Source organism: Copadichromis virginalis, linkage group LG1, assembly GCF_057382275.1.
Source record: "Copadichromis virginalis isolate Kocher_CV1m ecotype Utaka linkage group LG1, C_Virginalis_male_GT1.1, whole genome shotgun sequence".
Classification (NCBI taxonomy): Eukaryota; Metazoa; Chordata; class Actinopteri; order Cichliformes; family Cichlidae; genus Copadichromis; species Copadichromis virginalis.
The window spans coordinates 26,726,896-26,747,630 of NC_140618.1; the positions used below are offsets into that span (position 1 = coordinate 26,726,896).

The 20,735-nt window shown below is 38.9% G+C and overlaps 1 protein-coding gene across 1 annotated transcript; it reads right to left on the minus strand.

Moving 5' to 3' along the window:
* Nucleotides 1-3,510: 3,510 nt before the first annotated feature.
* On the minus strand, nucleotides 3,511-5,200 carry LOC146718869 (E3 SUMO-protein ligase ZBED1-like). Its single transcript, XM_085457112.1, has 2 exons — nucleotides 4,140-5,200; nucleotides 3,511-3,982 (listed from the first exon to the last, which is right to left on the minus strand). The coding sequence occupies exons 1-2, from the start codon at nucleotides 5,198-5,200 to the stop codon at nucleotides 3,511-3,513; spliced, it is 1,533 nt and encodes a 510-aa protein (XP_085313238.1).
* Between the last annotated feature and the right edge of the window lie 15,535 nt (nucleotides 5,201-20,735).

The following is a 20,735-nucleotide window of genomic DNA, read 5'->3' on the forward strand; positions in this document are numbered from 1 at the left end:
TATAGTATATAGTTTGCACCATTGCTCTGTTGTCCTTTCATTCACCAAGAATAAAAGTAATGTTTATATTGTCACTTCTCAAAAGTTGTGACCATTGACCTCCCTCCTGCACATGAATTGAAATCAACTGATTACAGCTCTAAAGAGCCTTTGAATTTAAAATAACAATATATACAGTATCAGTCAAAAGTATTGGACACACCTTCTCATTTAATGTTTTTCTTTATTTATGTAGTAAACAAAAAAGTGTGAAATAACTGAAAACATGTTTTATATTTTAGATTCTTCAAAATAGCCATTTTTTTTCTTTGATTACCGCTTTGCACACTCTTGGCATTCTCTCCATGAGTTTCATAAGGTCATCAGCTGAAATGGTTTTCCAACAGTCTTGTTGTGTATATATATATATATATATATATATATATATATATACATATATACATATACACTGAACAAAAATATAAACGCAACACTTTTGTTTTTGCTCCCATTCCCCATGGGATGGACGTAGAGACCTAAAATTCATTCCAGATACACAATATAACCATCCCTCCCAAACAGTGGTCACAAATCAGTCCAAATGTGTGGTAGTGGGCACATCTGCTATATTGAGATAATCCATCCCACCTCACAGGTGTGCCATATCAGGATGCTGATCTGACATCATGAGTAGTGCACAGGTGTACCTCAGACTGCCCACAACAAAAGGCCACCCTGGAATGTGCAGTTTTGTCTCACAGCAAAATGCCACAGATGCCACAAGCAATGAGGGAGCGTGCAATTGGCATGCTGACAGCAGGAATGTCAACCAGATCTGTCGCCCGTGCATTGAATGTTAATTTCTCAACCATAAGCCGTCTCCACAGGCGTTTCCGAGAATATGGCAGCACATCCAACCGGCCTCACAACCGCAGACCTCGTGTAACCACACCAGCCCAGGACCTCCACATCCAGCAGGTTCACCTCCAAGATCGTCTGAGACCAGCCACCCAGACAGCTGCTGGAACAATTGGTTTGCACAACCAAACAATTTCTGCACAAACTGTCAGAAACCGTCTCAGGGACGCTCAACTGCATGCCCGTCGTCCTCATCGGGGTCTTGACCTGACTCCAGCTCGTCGCCGTAACAGACTTGTGTGGGCAAATGCTCACATTCGATGGCGTCTGGCACGTTGGAGAGGTGTGCGCTTCACGGATGAATCATGGTTCACATTGTTCAGGGCAGATGGCAGCTGAGAATGTCCCAGTTCTTGCATGGCCAGCATACTCACCGGACATGTCACCCATTGAGCATGTTCGGGATGTGCTTGACCGGCGTATACGACAGCGTGTACCAGTTCCCACGAATATCCAACAACCTCGCACAGCCATTGAAGTGGAGTGGACCAACATTCCACAGGCCACAATTGACAATCTGATAGACTCCATGCGACGATGTGTTGCACTGCATGAGGCAAATGGTGGTCACACCAGATACTGACCGGTTCTGGGTCCCCAGACCCCCAATAGCGCAAAAAACTGCACATTCCAGGGTGGCCTTTTGTTGTGGGCAGTCTGAGGTACACCTGTGCACTACTCATGATGTCAGATCAGCATCCTGATGTGGCACACCTGTGAGGTGGGATGGATTATCTCAATATAGCAGATGTGCCCACTACCACACATTTGGACTGATTTGTGACCACTGTTTGGGAGGGATGGTTATATTGTGTATCTGGAATGAATTTTAGGTCTCTACGTCCATCCCATGGGGAATGGGAGCAAAAACAAAAGTGTTGCGTTTATATTTTTGTTCAGTGTATATATATTTATATATATATATATATGTATGTATATATATGTGTGTGTGTGTATATATATATATATATATATATATATATATATATATATATATATATATATATATATATATATACACACACACATATATATACATATATATATATATATATATAAAGATATACAAAGTTTATCTATCATGTCTCAAGTGACCCATAGTCACTTTTGTCTCTGTTTGTCATGTTAGTTTAAATCTCTTCTTGTGTCGATGTATGTCAAGGATGGAGCCCTACTGTATCGTGTCTTATCACTTAAACCTCTGTTTTTTTCTAATGTCATCCATCCATAGTCTTCCACTTATCCTTGTCAGTGTCACAGGGGATTGGGGCCTATCCCAGCTCTCATAGGGTGAGAGGCGGGGTACATGCTGGACAGGTTGCCAGTCTTTCGGACAGACAACCATTCACACCTATATGCAATTTGGAATTACCAATTAACTTAACCCCACTAACTGCATGTCTTTGGACTGTGGGAGGAAGCCAGAGTACCTGGAGAGAACCCACGCAAACACTGGGAGAAGGCCAGAATCTAGATCCCCACATGGGGTTTAAAAAATGGTGCAAACCGTTTTGTCATGTTCCCAGAGCCGTTCTCAAATTATATAGAATCGTAGGCTTCAATAATGGCTTTTTCAGGCATGGCTGAGCAACTGACTTTTACAGTGGGTGGACAGAGCTTGAGCTAAATGAGCTATTAATACAGGTTAAGATGTAGAAAGAAAGGAATTCTAACACTTCCCTGGGGGAGCAAGCTGTAAGAAAGTCAAGTGAACATTACAAGTGTCATATCTTTACAACTGCTGCCACAAGATCAAACAATATATCAGAATGCCTGGAGGAAAACAACAGGTAACCGCTGTATCACTAACAGAGTCATTTAAAAGAATCACCTACTTTGTAGTGCAACTTATCACATTAAATAAACAATAAAATGTTGAGGATACAAATATCAGTTTGTAAAAATGCATCTTTCATGTGTTTTATTTGACTACATCAGCAGAAAATAATAAAACGTCTTCACAGCAGTGTCTCTGAATAACATGAATAAGTTAATAAACTATCATTTAGTGCTGTCAATAGATTTAAAAAAATTAACTAATTAATCTCACAATTTTCTGTTATTAATCGCGATTAATCGCAATTACTTGATCAATAACCTGGCTCCAATTACATTTTTTCAAGTTTATATTTTAAGATTGTAACAGACATTTATGCAATACAATGACGTAAATGCAGAATAAACACAAAGAATTTATGCTGAAATTCAAAGAGAATTTTAATAGTTTTCATCAATCTTTAACACAGTTAAAACTTACAAAAAAACTTTTAAGGCCATCAACAGTGACCGAACCCAGGCCTAAAGGTTAAATTGAATACCATAAAAATAAAGGGTGCACAAAACTCAGTATTTAAAACACAAAATGACCCAGAATGTTGAACATTTTTCACTTCAAAGGACCAATCTGGCTTAGTCCTTCTTTGCACTCAGCCAGTTACTGAGGCAGACTATTCTGTTTACATTGTCTAATGACAAAGAAGCACGCTTCTTTTGAATGATGTGACCTGAGAGTGAGAATAATCTCTCACAAGGCACTGTGGTTGCAGGGGTTGACAGGTACTTGCGTGCAATAGGTGCCAGCCTGGCATGTGCTACTTCTCTCTTTAACCACCACTATAGTGGACACTCTCCTGTGTCAATTTTGGGCTCTGCTTTGTGCAGATTCAGACAGCAGTCTATAGCATCTTCCTCTTCCTCTGTATCTGAATCAGGAGAACCCAGCAAGCAGATGGACATCTTGCTCTTCTTTGGTGATGGTTCCTCTGTTGTCTGAGCAGATGGTTGGTGTGCATGCGTCTCTGCCATCAGAAGGTCATGTACTGAAGCCCACACCTCTCTTCTTTCATCTTTGGAAAGGCACTTAAGGTCTTTAAACCTGGGATTGAGGGCATTAGCGATCTTCAGCCATGTGAGATTGCTGCTGTCCCTCCACTGAGCTAGGTCTGTGGTAAAAACCTTCTTAATCCTCAAAACGTAGACTGGGTCATCATCTGAGGGCTCCATAATTTTGAACAAATGACACAAGGCTGGCAACACCATGGAACAGGAGACATACCGCTCTCCCCCCAGCAGTTCAGTCACATATCTGGAATAGAAAGATCAAGTCTGTATTTTTCTATTAACCAGACAGAGACAAACATAAATACTACATATGAAAATACACAGAGAGGTGGAGAACATACTTGAAAACAAAGCTAGAACACAAAGATAGACACACAATCATGAGAAACGAAATTATTTACCTGCAAGGTTCAAGTAGTTCCTCCAGCTTTTGCACTCTGTCAAGCTCCTGGTCAGTCAACATGGTCACCTTGCTGTTTTGCTGAGTCAGGATGGTGGTCAGCCCACATCTCTGGATCCGCTTGATCATCTCTAGGGTGGAGTTACATCTTGTTGGAACGTCCTGAACAAGCGGTTCTGTTTGATGTCCATGTGCAGCTTGCTGTGCCTTTAATTCCTGAGCGTTTGCTGGACTATGCTTAAAATGTCCAACAATCTTGCAACGTTTGGCCAGAGCCCTTTCAAATGCGCTGTCGTAAAGAGAAACTGTGACCATTCTTTGCAGTATGTGGGCCATGCAGGGCATGTGTTCAAATGGAAGTAGTCTGGCGGCTTCAACCATGTTACGAGCACTGTCGGTGCCAAGCGTGGTTACCTTGTCCTTGATTTTCCATTCGTTTGCAACATTCAGAAAATGATCAGCACACGCCTCAGCATAGTGTCTCTCTTCAGTTTTACTCACTGTTAGTGCAAACGATTGGACAGTCCAGTCGTTATCAATAAAATGCACCGTGACCCCCAAGTAATTATCGTTGTTCACCAAAGTCCAATGGTCTCCGGTGAGAGCGACGTTCCTTACTTGCACAAGCTTGCTGGACTGCTGAGCTCTCTGGTCCTCATACAAAGTGTGCAGTCTCGACACAATGGTTCCTCTTGAGGGCAGATTGTAACACACATCTCCTGATGCAGCGCGAATGACTTCTCTCAGTTCATCATCTTCTACTATGCTAACTGGTCGGCAGTTTTTAGCTATCCAAACAACCAAGGAATTGGTTAATTTTTCTCTCACATTTTTTGTTATTTGTCCACGAGCACCATACTCCTGAAGCGTAGACTGGCGAGGTCCCGTAGAGGCGGATTCAGTTGGGTGTTTTGCTCTCAGGTGATACACCAGTGATGAACTGCTTCTGTGGTACCTGAATTCAGCTTTGCAAATTGTGCACCTTACTCTCATTTTGTCCAACAAGCCATCAGGCAACTTCTTAAAGAGAAACTTTCCACCCAAAAGTCTGCCCTCATCCATGCTTGCGTGTGTTTGCTAGTGTTAGCTAGATAGTAGCATGGTGTCACTTCTTCTTCTTCTAATCATTTCTGTCAGGCCAAATGCCAGCACAGCACACTGTTGCCCCCTCCTCCAGAGGTGCTCATGAGTTTAAAGGTCTTAGATTACAGGGAATTAAAAAAAAAACAGCGTTAATTTTTTTAACGTGATAAACATTTCGCATTGATCTCAACAATTAACGCGTTAATTTTGACAGCACTAGTTATTATACAATCCCAGCAGTATGTCAAGTAAGTGGGGGGATGATGGCAAGTAACAGATCACAGTTTTGTCCAAACAGTTTTGTTCTCCTCGGTGCATCACTTTAAATACAACTATTTAATGTTAGATCATATTATGTGCAATGAAAGGCTACAGAAATTTTTACATTACATTTAAATTGAAAACATTTACTATTTGAAACCCAATTTAAACAATCCTGGAAACACCCGTGGTCTATAAAAAACTGAAAGGTATGTGTTGTGTAATGTTGTTTTCTTTCTTGGAAGCCTCAATATCAAACTAGCATAACAACCTCAGTTCCAATATCATTAAAGATGCTAAATAGAGTAAATCCTTAGTTCTTTGCCAGCTACAGTGTTCATGAGAAATACTTTAAGGCTTCATAAAAAGCTGTAGCAGCCCTCAGTATTTTCAATAGAGATGGAAAAATGTCACTAATGGCAGCCTACATGGTTGACTCTGCAACTCTCTGTGTACAGTAACAATAACCTAGATTTTCATCATAACATTAGTAAGTTGTCGCAATGAAAAATAAAACTTGAATGCATTAAACAATTAAAGAATCGCAAAGGTAGAATATGCTCTTGTTAATGTTGTGGTTTCAAGATAATGTGGAGGAAAAAACTACACAGACTGCATGCAGGATTATGGCTGCCAGCATCAATGTGACAGTAAACCATCTGTTACACTCGTCACGGGAACTGCTTAAGTATAGTTGTTCCAGCTGAACCCTTCTCCACTTTGGAGAGAAACACTTCCCTTTCAAATGCTGCGTTGGAAACATCAGCAAAGCTTGTTGTCAACTTTCCCCCCCACAAGGCTGGTATTAATTCTTTTCATTTTTATGGCATCATGTGCAAATATGCTTTAGCTATTTCTATTTTAAAAGTGTCACTGTCCAACCAAGATAGTCATGATGCAGGCCTCCTAATTAGATAATTACATTAATAATAATAATGATGATGACGCAATTAAATCCAGTTTTTAAGAATTCTAATTTCTAATAGAAGAAAGTATTTCATTAATATAATAAAGTGTCCCACTGTGTTTCCAACAATATTTTGGAGTCCAAGAACAGTGTCAACTACTCTAGTATTCTCCTGACAGAGGCCTTAAGTGTTTAGTTTCATGCCTGAGAAATACAGAGCATATATTGCCTGACCCTGGGTGCACTGATGAATCATGCAGCACTGTAACAAAGTTTACCCTGGGACTCATGTTAACAAGGAGAGTGAGGCCAACATGAAATACAAGTAACATAACCTTATGCTTAACATTAACAATTAAATAACAAATGCCAATGGGACCTGCTCCCCTACATCCCACACAACTGTGAGCACAAGAGTAAGAAGCAGAGTATTATAAAAGAATAAAAATGTGCCTCAAGTCTTTAATACATAATAAAGAATATGAAAAGTTTTTGTCCCTGTTTTATAAAAAAGAGGTTTGTGGAAGAAATGTAATATAAGATAAGAGATAAGATAAGATAGAACTTTATTAATCCCTCGGGTGGGTTCCTCTGGGAAATTCGACTTCCAAAAAGCACAGCAACGACCGAAGTTACAGTTACAGAATTGTTATATATATATATATACACACACACACACACACACACACACACACACACACACACACACACACACATATATAAATACAGAGACAATATAAATAAAATATACGAAGGGGATAAATAGAATAAATAGGAATAAAAAAATAAAAAAATACAAGTGAATTGCACATTTCAAGTATTGAGTCTATTGCACTGTTGACTATTTACAAAAGTATTGCACAAAAGGTATTGCACAGTGAGGTGAAGAGGCACTACAGCTTAGTTGTTCCCCCCTCCTTTGTCCTCCTGTTTCCCCTCCCTCTCCCCTCCAGAGAGGAGTTAAACAGTTTGATGGCGTGTGGGACAAAGGAGTTTTTAAGTCTGTTAGTTCTTGTCTTGGGGAGAAGCAACCTGTCACTGAACAGACTCTTCTGGTTGTTTATGGCCGTGTGCAGAGGATGCCCAGCATTGTTCATAATGTCCAGCAGTTTCTTTAATGTCCTTTTCTCTGCCACTGTCACCAGAGTGTCCAGCTTCATGCCGACCACAGAGCTAGCCTTCCTGATCAGTTTCTCCAGCCTGGATGATTCCCTCTTTGCTGTGCTGCTCCCCCAGCACACCACAGCATAGAAAAGTACTCCAGCAACCACCGACTGGTAAAACATCCTCAGGAGCTTCCTGCAGATGTTAAAAGACCTCAGCCTCCTGAGGAAGTACAGTCGGCTTTGGGCTTTTTTATACAGGTGCTCTGTGTTGCATGACCAGTCCAGTTTATTGTCCACCCACAGCCCGAGGTACTTGTACTTGTTGACCACCTCCACCTCCTCCCCCTCTATCTGAACCGGCAGTGGACCTTCTCTGGACCTCCCGAAGTCCACAACCAGTTCCTTAGTCTTTGAGGTGTTGAGTTGCAGGTGGTTTGTGTGACTCCATGCGACAAAGTTCCTCACCAGACTTCTGTACTCCTCTTCCTGATCATCCCAGATACACCCCATGATGGCTGTGTCGTCTGCAAACTTCTGAATGTGGCATAATTCAGAGTTGTAGAGAAGTCAGAGGTGTACAGGGTGAAGAGAAGAGGGGACAGCACAGTTCCCTGTGGTGCTCCTGTGCTGCTGACCACTGTGTCAGACGTGATGTCCTTCAGCCTGACGTACTGTGGTCTGTCGGTGAGGTAGTCGGAGATCCAAGCGACCAGGCAGGGGTCCACCTCCATCCTGTTCAGTTTTTCCTGAAGCATACAGGGCCGGATGGTATTAAAGGCACTGGAAAAGTCAAGAAACAGTATCCTGACCGTGCCTTTCCCCCCATCCAGGTGTGAGTGGGCTCTGTGTAGGAGGTACAGGATGGCATCCTCCACTCCGACACCCGCCTTGTATGCAAACTGTAGTGGGTCCTGGGCATGTTGTACCTGTGGTCGGAGGAGGTTGAGGAAGAGCCGCTCTAGAGTCTTCATAAGATGTGACGTCAGTGCCACCGGTCGGAAGTCATTCAGCTGAGCTGAATGACTCATCAGCTCAGCTGAATTTACATCAGATTATTATGTATGCTATCCATGCAGAGTTTCTGATTTTTTGAATGCCATTTCATGACACAGACAGCCTCACATTTCTGACCTCACCTTGACCTAACCTTATTCTGTGTCATTTAACTTTAACCTTAACCCTTGTCAGTTATTGATGTGAAATCACATGTTCAAGGCATAAAATAGGCACACATGACAAGCAGAATGCGTATTTTTGTATACTGTTAATGAAATGACTAACTAAAATAAAAACAGCAACAATAATATCAGTAATCTCTTATCATTGATATTAAAGGGTTAACATACGAGAAACAAACAAAAAAGAATTTTTATGAATGGTAAGCTTTTGTGTTAGTTTATCTAAACCACTGAACTGATTTATACTGTACTTTTTCTGGCGTCTATACTTTTGTTTATTTATTTTTTAAATAAAAAGACAGATGGAAGATATTCTGAATGAGATATTGCAATGAAAGGAACACAGGAAAACAGGCTATAATCTGGCTGTGAAATCATGACTTGACTCGTGTGAAATGACGATGACATGGAATTAATAAAATATTCAGATTCTGATCATCTTTAAAGAGAGCTAATGTTCTTTGGACTGCTCATTTCTCACAACTGTGGTCTTTATTGCCATCTAAGCCAACAAACCCCTTCTGATAGCCTTAAAACATGAGTGGTCATAGTCTGTGGGCGTCACACTCTCGGCATGTGAGTCAAAATGTGTATTTCCCAAACTGCTGAAGTACTCATTTAAAAGGGAATTCTATATTTTACCAAGTAATATCATTCTCGTTGTTAAATTAAGTATGAACACACAGTGACACAGTATCTCGCTCCTCAGTTTCTGTCTTCATTGTGTTATTATGACTGTGTGTGCTTGACTGGCTGTAATGGGTTTCTTGTGTAACTCATAGGACTACATGCATAAAAACAGTATACACATTTATGGGCCTGTTAAAGCAAAACCTGCATTCTTATACTGTAAGTGAGCTGAACAGTATGCAAAGCCCTGTAAAAAACATAATTTCCTTAGGGCTTATTAAAGTATTCTGATTCTGAAACTCTGCAGAGTGTAAAAATCTGTGAACATATCCAGTGAGTACTGAGCATCTGAAATTCTCTGCATATGGAAATCCTTGTTTCACAAAATGAAAAGAGAAAATGTATCAAAACACATTATATACAGATCCAGTATGTGATTAAAATGATGACATTACATTCATTACATTTGCAGTTTATCAAGGGTCACTGAGATGTCCTTACCTTTAAATATAATTCTTGCTACCCTGTTCTGTCTGTCGTCTTATATCTTTGTCCATCTCTGACTGAAGTTAGCTCTCTTTCTTTTCTCTCCCTGTGAAGTACAGCAGCTAGACCTTTAGCTAGCAACACACTGTGACAAACTGCACACCAACAGTTTGTGTGTTTGCTGATATTTGTTAAGCTGATAGAAACGTTGAATTTGAAATTACCTGCCACTTAAAAAGAAGTCACTCCCTTCATGATTCCTCGTCTTCTGTAGAGCTAGCGAGATGCTGAAGTGCTGAAAATCAGTGTTTGACTTGCAGGAGAACTGAGCCTGGCTGTTAGGGTGATAGAAAGGGGTACATCTAAATATTTGGCCACGTATGAAATGTAATTGTTTCTGTACAGACTGTAAACAACTGGGATTGTTTTTTCTTGACTAAATCCCCTTTCTTCACAACAATTTACCAAGACGATGCATTATTTTAGAAACATTCTTGCATGACAAAGCCTCACCCCTGGTCTGCATGGTCTACTCAATCATCGTCACCTCATTACAAATGAACACAACACTGATACACAGCCACGGCTGCCAAAGACTCATGTTTCAGAATCTGATTAGCTTTGATGTTAATGAGAGCTTTGCCTCTATTGCTAACCCCCAAGGTTTGTGGATGAGGCTCTCCATCTATACACTGCTGCATTCTGACACCGATGCCCAGATGGTGGTACAGTCTAACCCCCTCTATCTTTTTTCTCCACTTGCTAAATACACCAATGAGTGTTGCCCCTGGGCATTGACAGTGCATATGGACACCATGAATACCTGCCTGATCTCATTATAACAGAAAAAAACACATAACTTCATAACAAAGGAGAGGAAACATGTTATGCGAACAGCTGGCTTGCCATCCTCACTTCATCTAAAACTCTGCTAATGGTTGGTCTAATTGATAGATTGATTTCTGTTTTTACCATTGACCAAGAGTTGAACGTAGTGTTTAAACTGTTCAGTACTGCTTTCACAGGAGTTCAGTTCTATGCCCCTATGGTGAATTATTTCATCTAAGACAGCTGACAACACAATGATGTTACTTTTTTCTGCAGGTGCCAAAAACATACTAAACATATGGTTCAGGAATAACAGCAGGCAACTGGGCAAGTTTCCCGCAGGCCCGTCACTTTGTAGTGATTGGTCTTTATATCCAATCATGTTTATAATAGCCTTAGTTAACACGTAATGACCATCAGAAATTATGTTATATTTTTACATAACATTTTGTGGTTATACACTTAATTTGTATTTTCAAAACAGCATTCAAAATATTACAAAAAAAGACACAATAAACTATAACAAGACAGGTTTGATAAAAATTAGCACTAAAAATTAGTGCTGTCAGCGTTAATCTCGTTAAAATAACGCTATAACTGCATTAACGCGGCAAATCTCCATTAACGAGTTACCGCGGATCGCCCCGTGTGTGGGGCTACACGGCATCAACGCGTTCGCGCAGTTAGCTTGTTAACACGTGGCAACACTACTAAAAATATATGCTATCTATGCTAGATGCAGTAGAAAAACGTATTTGCACAAACTGGAATAAATTTTAAAATATATGCGTACAACAGCAAATGTAATGCTCACAGAAAGCCTATTCAGATTGCAGTAAACCTCCAAGTGTCATCGCTCATTGGTTGATTGCTAGTGGACATTCCAGGCTCTGGTTGCCCTGGTTACTCTATATTTCCACCTTTAAATTTAGAGGAACTTTAATTCAGTACCTGAATACATGGTTGTTATGCCAACCATGATTTTGTCGAACACTGCTTCAGACACTTAAAAATGCATTACTATTCACGTCTGTTATGGCAGAACATTACAACAGAGGACGTGCCAGGTAACAACTGCTAACATGACAGGCAATAGGCAACATCGCTTTTTTCTATTTTTTACATTAAAGCACTGCATGTGTTCCTCCTGGATGCAATCTTTATAATTCAAGGTTAGAAAGCATACACACTCTAAGATGACACATGGTCAGTACTTTTTAACTGCAGCTAAATCTCCTACCTGTACCTGCAAAACATGCATAAGCCCTCCCTCTAGGGTTTTGTATTAAGACTGTCTTGGCACTAATACCCAGATTCCTAATTCCCAGCCTTACCTTCGTAATATTCTTAATGAGCCCTTAAGCCCTGAGATCCCTCGTTCTGCCATGTTCCACGTTCCCTTTGATCCTGACTATACCTTTCCCAGTATTCTCTGATGGGGGGTCTGTGCATAGTGTTACCTGACTGCGTGGTGCTAATACATCAAATATTCATCCACACTCTCCTGCCTGCACACTCTGTCCTCCAAAACACAAAAAGTCAAACAGTTTTCAAATATTGTAAGGAGAAAATTACATGGCAGCGATGGCTGCTACATAACACATAGCAATTATTGCATGATGCCAATAAGATTGTTGTTTTTCTTGGTTTCTGTAGATCATGTTTGGTCATGTTTGGTAAGTGCCATCTGATTATATAATGCATATTATATAGCTTTGATGAGTTTTTAAACAGTGGATTTTATCACCAAGGTGATAAAGCACTGGGTGACCTTAAGGATTATCATGTCTGCAGAGTTTTGGACAACCCAAGAGTTAAATTTGAAGTTGGAAAAAAAACAATCTTTTTTTTTATTGAAAAAAAATATTGAAATTAATATTTATTTATTGTTGTAAAATTTTGTTTATTGTTGTGCTGTTACAACAATTTTACAAGTTAATTGCATCTCACACTCCAGTGTAAATTCTAGGGCTCCATCTGTGGCTTCTTATACGACTCATTACTGAAAAACAGATGCAAGAAGGAACACTTCATCAACTCAATCCACCTGTGCTGCTAAGTTTTTGTTTTAATAAAAATATAGCAAAGCAAATGTGTTAGGCCAATTTCATGGTACTTCCATGCACGTACTAGAAATAGGATGCTGGAAGCCAGTCTGCAGCTAGAGAAAAGAGGGCAACATGAAATGCAAATTTAGTGTTTTCAAGAGTAGCACTATCAGCACGAGTGTATTATGTGTCAGTTTCAACATTTTCTGGCAGGAAAACGTGGATTCTATTAAAATTACTAATGGGCAGAAAAGAAAAGAAATAAAAAGAAAATGACAAGAAAAGAAAAGATAGGCTATAGTGCCATACAAGGACTTCATGCTGCAAAATTCATTTACAAATAACTGTCAGGCTTTTGTATTAAAGTCTGTATAGGCTGACCTGTCCTTAAATCCTGTTATATTGCTATAATGCCACATTATCATTTAGGAGAATTTTATTTTTCAGAGTTTTTACATTGTTAACATCTGTCACAAGTGGTTCAGTAGTGTACCAGTCTATGTGTTTTTTGTTTAGTATTGTGTATTTTCCTTTTAGGCCCTGCTCTCACACTCTAGACAGTTTCCTGTGTTGATTCAGCTCATTAGTGTTGGAGTATATAAGTCATTTATCAGATGCTATGGGTTGCATTTATTTTTTCTTTTAGTGTTCTTATCTCTGAGGTTGCCTTGCCTGTTAACTGGTTTCCTGCTGTTAACTGTATGTCTGAATAACAAAAGCCTTTTAACCCCAGCTGTCCAGCTGGTGACTTTTGTGTCCAATGCCTATCTACAATTCTTGCAGTGCAAACGCATAATCACTGCAGGCACTCAACTTACTTGTGCTACATGAGTTAAGGGCTCCCTTATACCTGTTGTCTGATCTATCAGCCTTGCCCACTGGAACTGGAAACAATCCACAAGTGACAATCAGAAAATCAGGGAAGTTCAATGTTCAATTTGTTTCTTTTATTAGAAATGTAAATAGTATTTGTGTACTTTCCAACTAAATGATATTAACTACACACACTGGCAGCGATGGCTGCTACATAACACATAGCAATTATTGCATGATGCCAACTTTAGAGTGAACACAAAGCACAACACCTTCCGTCTTTGATTAAAATGATAAAAAGCTATCATAAAAAGATAAAAAGTCATCACTGGACTGGTGAATCCTTGAACTTTTGAGAGCTATGTTAGTACAAGGAACTTCTTTCTTTATTTTCTTGTTCTTTTAATCTTACTTTCTCAGAATGTTATCTGTAATAATAATAATAATGATACTGGATTGCATTTATATAGCGCTTTTCGGGACAGCAACAACACAAAACGAGAGGGGTCTTGCTATACCCTCAAAACAAGAACCCTCAAAGCGCTTTACAATACCACTATTCATTCACTCTCACGTTGCACATTCATACACTGGTGAAGGCAAGCTACAGTTGTAGCCACAGCTGTAGCTTAATGCCTTAAGATCTGGATTTAATATAATATTCTCTGGTGTGATTTAAAATCATTCACAGGCAGAGGTGGCAAAAGTACAGAAATTATATACTTAAGTAGAAGTAAAGATATTAATAGTAAAAATTACTCTATTAAAAGTTGAAGTACTGATTTAACTTCTTTACTCAAGTAAACGTGAAAAAGTACCGGCTCTGAAATGTACTCAAGGTAAAAAAGTAAAAAGTAGCTCTTTGGAGGATGTTTCTATTCAACTAAATTTTATTATTTATATACAAATCACAACAACAGTTGCGTCGAGGCGCCAGCTATTTTTGTGCAAAGCTAATTGAACCATGCGCTATATTAATGTAGTAATAAAATAATACTTGTAGGTGGGAATACAAACTTTATTTTAGTCTAAATTTTAATTCTAATAAATGTACTCAGCTTGAACCATTTCAAAATGTTATGGACAAAACTCTTTTTTTTGTCTAAAATTAACATTGTTGTTAACAAAAAGTTGCCAAAAATGCCCAATGTATCAAATATGATACATTGTATGAGATATATATATATATATATATATCTCATACAATGTATCAAATATGATACATTGTATTATGTATTTATATAATAAATATATCATACAAATATATCATACACAACATGATATAGGAAAAAAAACTGATTTTGTTATAAGGGTTAATAAACATCACAGTTCCAAAAAAATCAGAATTTTCTGGCTATTTTTTGATGGGCTTGGTCTTACACTGAGTAGTTCTTACCTGTGAATCTAACCTCTCTTCTCCCTCTCCTGTCCTCTATCTCATGTTTCTCCATCTCTGAGTGAAGTTATTTCTCTTTCCCTTTAGCTAGCCACACACTGTAAGACAAACTGCATACAAACTGTTTGTATGTTTACTGATGTCTCTCGAGTTGATAGAAACGCAGAATTTGAAATTACCTGCTACAACATGTTACTCCCTTTATGCCTGCTCGTCTTCTGTAGCGCTAGCTAGCTGAAGTACACCTGTCATTTCCGTGTTGTGGCAAAAAAATAATAATAAAATAAATAAATAAACAAAAACAGCAGCCCTCTTTAACCACCAACTGGCACAAATTTCTCCCTCTGGTGATTAATATGCAACCAGGATTACATTTCATACATTACTGTTTAGGCTGAAATTGCATTTCAGTGGTGAAATAATAACTTTGTTGAAGTACGTTAAACCAAAAGTAACAAACCTGTTTTGAAATTGTAAGGAGCAGAAAGTACAAATATTTGTTTAAAAATATAAAGAGTCATTATAAAAGGTTCTCAGAAAAATAAATACTCAAGTAAAGTACTACTACGTGAAAATTCTATTTAAGTACAGTAACAAAGTATTTGTACTTCATTACGTCCCACCTCTGTTACCAGATAACAGACGGTGGAACAAGCACACTAACATAGCAACAAAAATGTCTTCTGTCAGTTAAGCTGACAGTTGTCCTATTAGTCTTTGTTTTGTGCTCAGCATACTTTGGTGAATGAATACTGCTCTGCTGCACATCTTCGGTTCATTCAGCGTGATGACTGCATGGTATTAGTGTGCATGCATGTGGAAGTAACCATAACCCCTTGTGGCATCCCCCCCCCAGAAACCTCCATACAATTAAGGTAAATATCAAATGGATGCAGGTTGTTCATGTGCATTATGTTGTTTATTTATTCAGAAGAGCCAGAAGAACGCCTGCAACGTGTGGAATATGGCTGAGAGAAGTGGTTCTGCTTAAGGAAAGTGTTTAGTTTGCTAGTTTGCACTGAGCTCAGCTATAGCAAGAACCCTCTCGTTTTTGTGTTGTTGTTGTGCAGAGCAAAGATATCTACCCTCCCAGGCCTCTCTCCTCCACCCTTCTCCCTCATCACTAACGAACAAACTCTGCCAGGCCTTACCTCAGGCGGCCTCCTGTAATTATTCCCCAATGCCACAAACTGGTGAAATGGGTGTCCGTTACACACTATGTGCCGAGCTAAGAAAAACAACAACTGTGGGGCCATTATTTGTCAATCAAACTCAGGGCCAAAACAAAATGCTGTCTGGTGCACCCTGAGTCCTAGTTATCATCATTGAAAACTGTCAGACCAAAGAGCATTTTTATTGATTTATGTATTTACTTATTTATTTATTTTTATCATCCTAGCATTTTCCCTGATCTCTGCTTGGATTTGCTGCTGAGCCTGTCCTACAATCACATTGTCTTCTTTTGAACAGTACACTGCACAAAAGTTGCTTAGTGCAAAAATCACTGCAAGGGCTGCACATGGAGAGTAGAACAATAAAAAGTGTAATGTGTGTGAGCGGAACCGAAATGGGGGGGTAGAGATGGATTTAAAAACACATTTTTTTAAAAACCTTATGCGGCGAAATCGTAATGAGCAACAGATCATGAATAAATGTGGATCTGATGTATTTTTAATAGGGATAATGTCCAATTCTGCAACTGTACTAGATCTAACCAAAAGCACATTTCAACCTTTCATCCCAGGATAAAAATCATCAGTGAGTAATATTTAAAAAAAGTACGATCTACTATCCCATGTTAAATCTTTACTCCCTCTATTGAGTTATTCTTCGTGCTTTATTTTCTTACTTCCTATTTTACTATTTTACTTTGCCCCATCTCCACCAGAATCCAGAGTTTAGGGGGATTCAGTCATTAACACCTACCTTCATCTGGGGTTCTACTATATGATGTTGCTTCTCACTGGAGCCAAACCTCCAAAAAAAACCCTTACATTTTGCATGCTCAGTGTTGCAAAATATCTTTCCTTTCTCAAATGCATAGATTGAAAGTTAATGATTGAGTCACTTGCAATGGAAACAAATCCAATCATAAAATACAATTGTGAAACAACCTAACATAAAAAAAAAAAGAAAAACTGTACGAGTCCTGGTTTCCAATTTTTTGCAGAAATACTTATTTCTTGTCACACAATTGAAGCACCTCAGTGATGGACACATCAGGTCATGGCTCAACTAGTTAATCTGGTGGGGATGGAGGAGATTCGCTAATCACTGATTTGAAGCTGGTTCCAACAGGTTGATCTTTGCTGAGTTTGTTTAGTCTTTCAGACTGCTATTGCTGATCAAACAGACTTTTGTCGTCATCTGCAACGGCGGCAGATGTGCTGGCGATACAGGCACAGCGGGGGAGGTCATCGCTTTTGGTGCAGGCAGAGTCTGTTAAAAGTTTCAGTAATGTGCTGCTTATGCACAAACACAGCTGAGGATGTTCTCCTTCACTGACTTCATAGTCTTCTCCTTAGACAGAAAGGTGGAGGAGCAGCTGTATCTTTCTCAGGAAATCTGGTGTCACTTATTCTGAAATTAATAAGTAACTTACTTAACTAGGGGCAGCCTATGGAAAAACTGCGTGAATTTATCCCCCTCTTATAGGTTATAGTTTACAGCTATGTTCACCTGGAAGGAAAGTTATGCAGATGAAACAATTATAAGTTTAGCAGGTTAAGTGTTGAGCAGGCAGTCTTGTAAGCCATAATAGTGGCTCGTAGTAGTGGAATGTACCTCTCACTTAAATTAATGACGCTAAATTAATGACGCTTATCAAAATAAGACAGGATTTCCTTTATCTCCATTAAAATAATAGAGCATTTTTTTTTCTTTAATGGGCATCATATGGAATAGCCATCACATACTGATGCTTGGTCGCGGTATAACAAAGAGGGTGCGTGTTAAAGTTAATTTTTTCTTATGCAAAGCAGTCTGAAAGCGTCAACAGGAGTCCATCAACGCATCCAATAGACATAATGAAACCACGGGTTCTCTGGATGTCATTGCTGTGACAACACAAGTAGCCATGGTAACCAAGGAAATATTAAAGAAGCTTGTTGCAGTTGAGAGGCATTCGTCTTTTAGAGAGGCATTCGTCTTTTATTGTGTCTTCAACATTATGACTTTGTTTTTTTTTCCAAACCCAACCCACATAGTTTGCCTGCAAATTCCTCGCCAGCTAGAGGTGTTGCGTAATCCTACACAAACAGAGACAAAAAAGGTAAAGTCAAGAACAAAGAGCAATAGCGAATGCAACAGAAAATGAAGTCATAATCTCTGTTTGTACTGACATTGGTGTAGTACAGGGTTTGTGGTAAAATGAACTAACATATTGTTCTGTTTCTATTTATTTATTTAAAAGGGACAATGCCGTTTGACAGCTTTCCAGTGCAAATAATGAAACTGTTGTGCTGCACACAGAGTTTATAGCTATTGCTAATTTCAGTCCCCTGTCCCTGGTTGTGTTTGACATCCAGAATGCACAAACGATATACAGCATTCAATTACATAAAACTAAAATACTAAATACTAAATATTCACAATATTCTTCAGTATAAAGAGTAGTCTAAAAGTAAATCTAAACAAGCAAGAAAGCCCACTATCCCAGAAAACTATTAATGATAATAATAGTAATACATTTAAAACAAACCAAAGATTATTGTTAACCCAAGTTATGTACATTTGTTTCAGCACAGCTTACTGCGAGAGCATCTGTTGCTGTTTTTCAGTCTCTTGCTCCAGTTCACTTCATGTATGTGTTTTCTCTGCAAAACAGACAGAAAAAAACAAACAGCGAAGACGTGAAACGTGGTGAAACAGAAAGCAGCAGGGAGAGACTACAGATACAGACTGAGCAAAAGCTCGCTTATAGATAATCACATCAGTTGACAGTAGTTTCATATTTTACATCATAGACTAATTGTTGTGATCCTTCAAATCTAACAGCATTTATCCATCCAGCCATTCTCATCCAAATTGATGGAATGAAACTTACCTTGCGGCTTGTTTTAGATGCCCACAATCAAAGAATGACCAACGGCCTCACAGCGTGCTCTTTGTTTTACTTCCCAGAACTGTTCAAGTTAGAGCAGCTCTGGCAAATAAAATAAAATAAATGTCTCAAAGAAAAGAAAGCATCTAAATGTTACGTTGTTGGCTGCAAGGGCAAGTGGGTCACTGCTGCTGCATTTACTGCTTTTATTGTGCAAAAGTCTGTTAATCGGGTAACACACACACACACACACACACACACACACACACACACACACACACACACACACACACACAGCAAACAGAGAGATGGATAATTTCACTGTCAAACACAAACTGCACTCTCATAATATACACCTTACCACATCTGAGAGGCAGAATGTGAGACAAGCAGCTAATTAAAGCAACGTAACTCAACCTAAACTGAAAAAAATAATGCAGTCTTGACAAACCAACATTTCTTTTCTTTTCCTTTTCTATTTCTTTTTAAAGCGCATCAGTTTTGACAATTTTCCAACAAGGAGCTAGAAGAGTGATGAGTTTGTTTGTAAGTATGTTTCCTGGTAAAGTCTAATTGGGCTTTCTTGTTCCTGTTGAAAATCACCAGTGGTTTATATCTTATTGGAAGCCCTTTGTATTTACGTGCATGAATGTGTTTCTTGATTGTAGATTTATGATATAAATCTTCCTCCAATGGGGAGGAAAAAGTTCTGTCATTCACTACTTGAGTTTTCTTCTAGAGTCTTCAAGGCCTTGGTGTTATTGTGCTCCTTGTTTTGAAAAATTAACTTCTTGTTTTGGCCTCTAAAGTTTGTTGATAACTGATAAGAGTTATTTGGCTTTTCTGTCTAATGATGGCCTCATTTACCTGCATCTTTTTAGATCTCATATTAGGGTTCCAGTAAAAACCTACAAAGCCACAAAAAGTTCAACACCACATATTAGTCGTAATTTACCATGGAATATTGAGGGACAGGGCCTTATCTGGCCCCAAAACTGTCAGTCATTTAACTGTAAAATTACTTTTTGATTCTCTGAAAATGAGTGATTTATAAAAATAGTTAATATAGTATTTTTGTTAGACACCTTATATCTTCACACTGTCTCTTAATTATTTGATGTAAGTTTCAACACTTAAGTATACACTAGAGTCAAAAGTTTGCACAGACCCTCTCATGTAATGAAAACTCCGAATGAACACATATGGAGGAATTACTGTATGTAGTAAACAAAAAAGTGTGAAATAACTCAAAACATGTTTTATATCTTAGATTCTTCAAAACAGCCACCCTTTGCTTTGATTACTGCTTTGCACACTCTTGGCAGTCTCCTGATGAGCTCCATGAGGTAGTCACCTGAAATGGTTTTCTAACAGTCTTGATGGAGTTCCCAGAGATGCTGAGCACTTGTTGGCCCTTTGCCTTCACTCTGAGGTCCATCTCATCCCAAACCATCTTAACTGGATTTAGTTCAGGTGACTGTGGAAAACATACCATCACTCTCCTTCTTGGTCAAACAGCCCTTACACAGAATGGAGGTGTGCTTGGGGTCATTGTCCTGTTGAAAAATAAATGATGGTCCAACTAAACAGAAACTTGTTGGGATGGAGCGGTAAGTGGAACCAAAGATCTCACATTTGGACTCATCAGACCAAAGCACAGATTTCCACTGGTCTAATGCCCATTACTTGTTTTTCTTGGCCCAAACAAATCTCCTCTGCTTGTTGCTTTTCCTTAGTAATGGTTTAGTAGTCATTTGACCATAAAGGTCTGATTTGCGCAGTCTCCTCTGAACAGTTGATGTAGAGATGCGTCTGCTAC

What these genes read in the sequence shown, in the direction of transcription:
- LOC146718869 (XM_085457112.1), bottom strand. Translation starts at nt 5,200, where the DNA reads ATGGATGAGGGCAGACTTTTGGGTGGAAAGTTTCTCTTTAAGAAGTTG. An exon ending in GAACTACTTGAACCTTGCAG is followed by an intron (nt 3,983 to 4,139) that starts GTAAATAATTTC and finishes TTTCTATTCCAG; the next exon opens with ATATGTGACTGAACTGCTGG.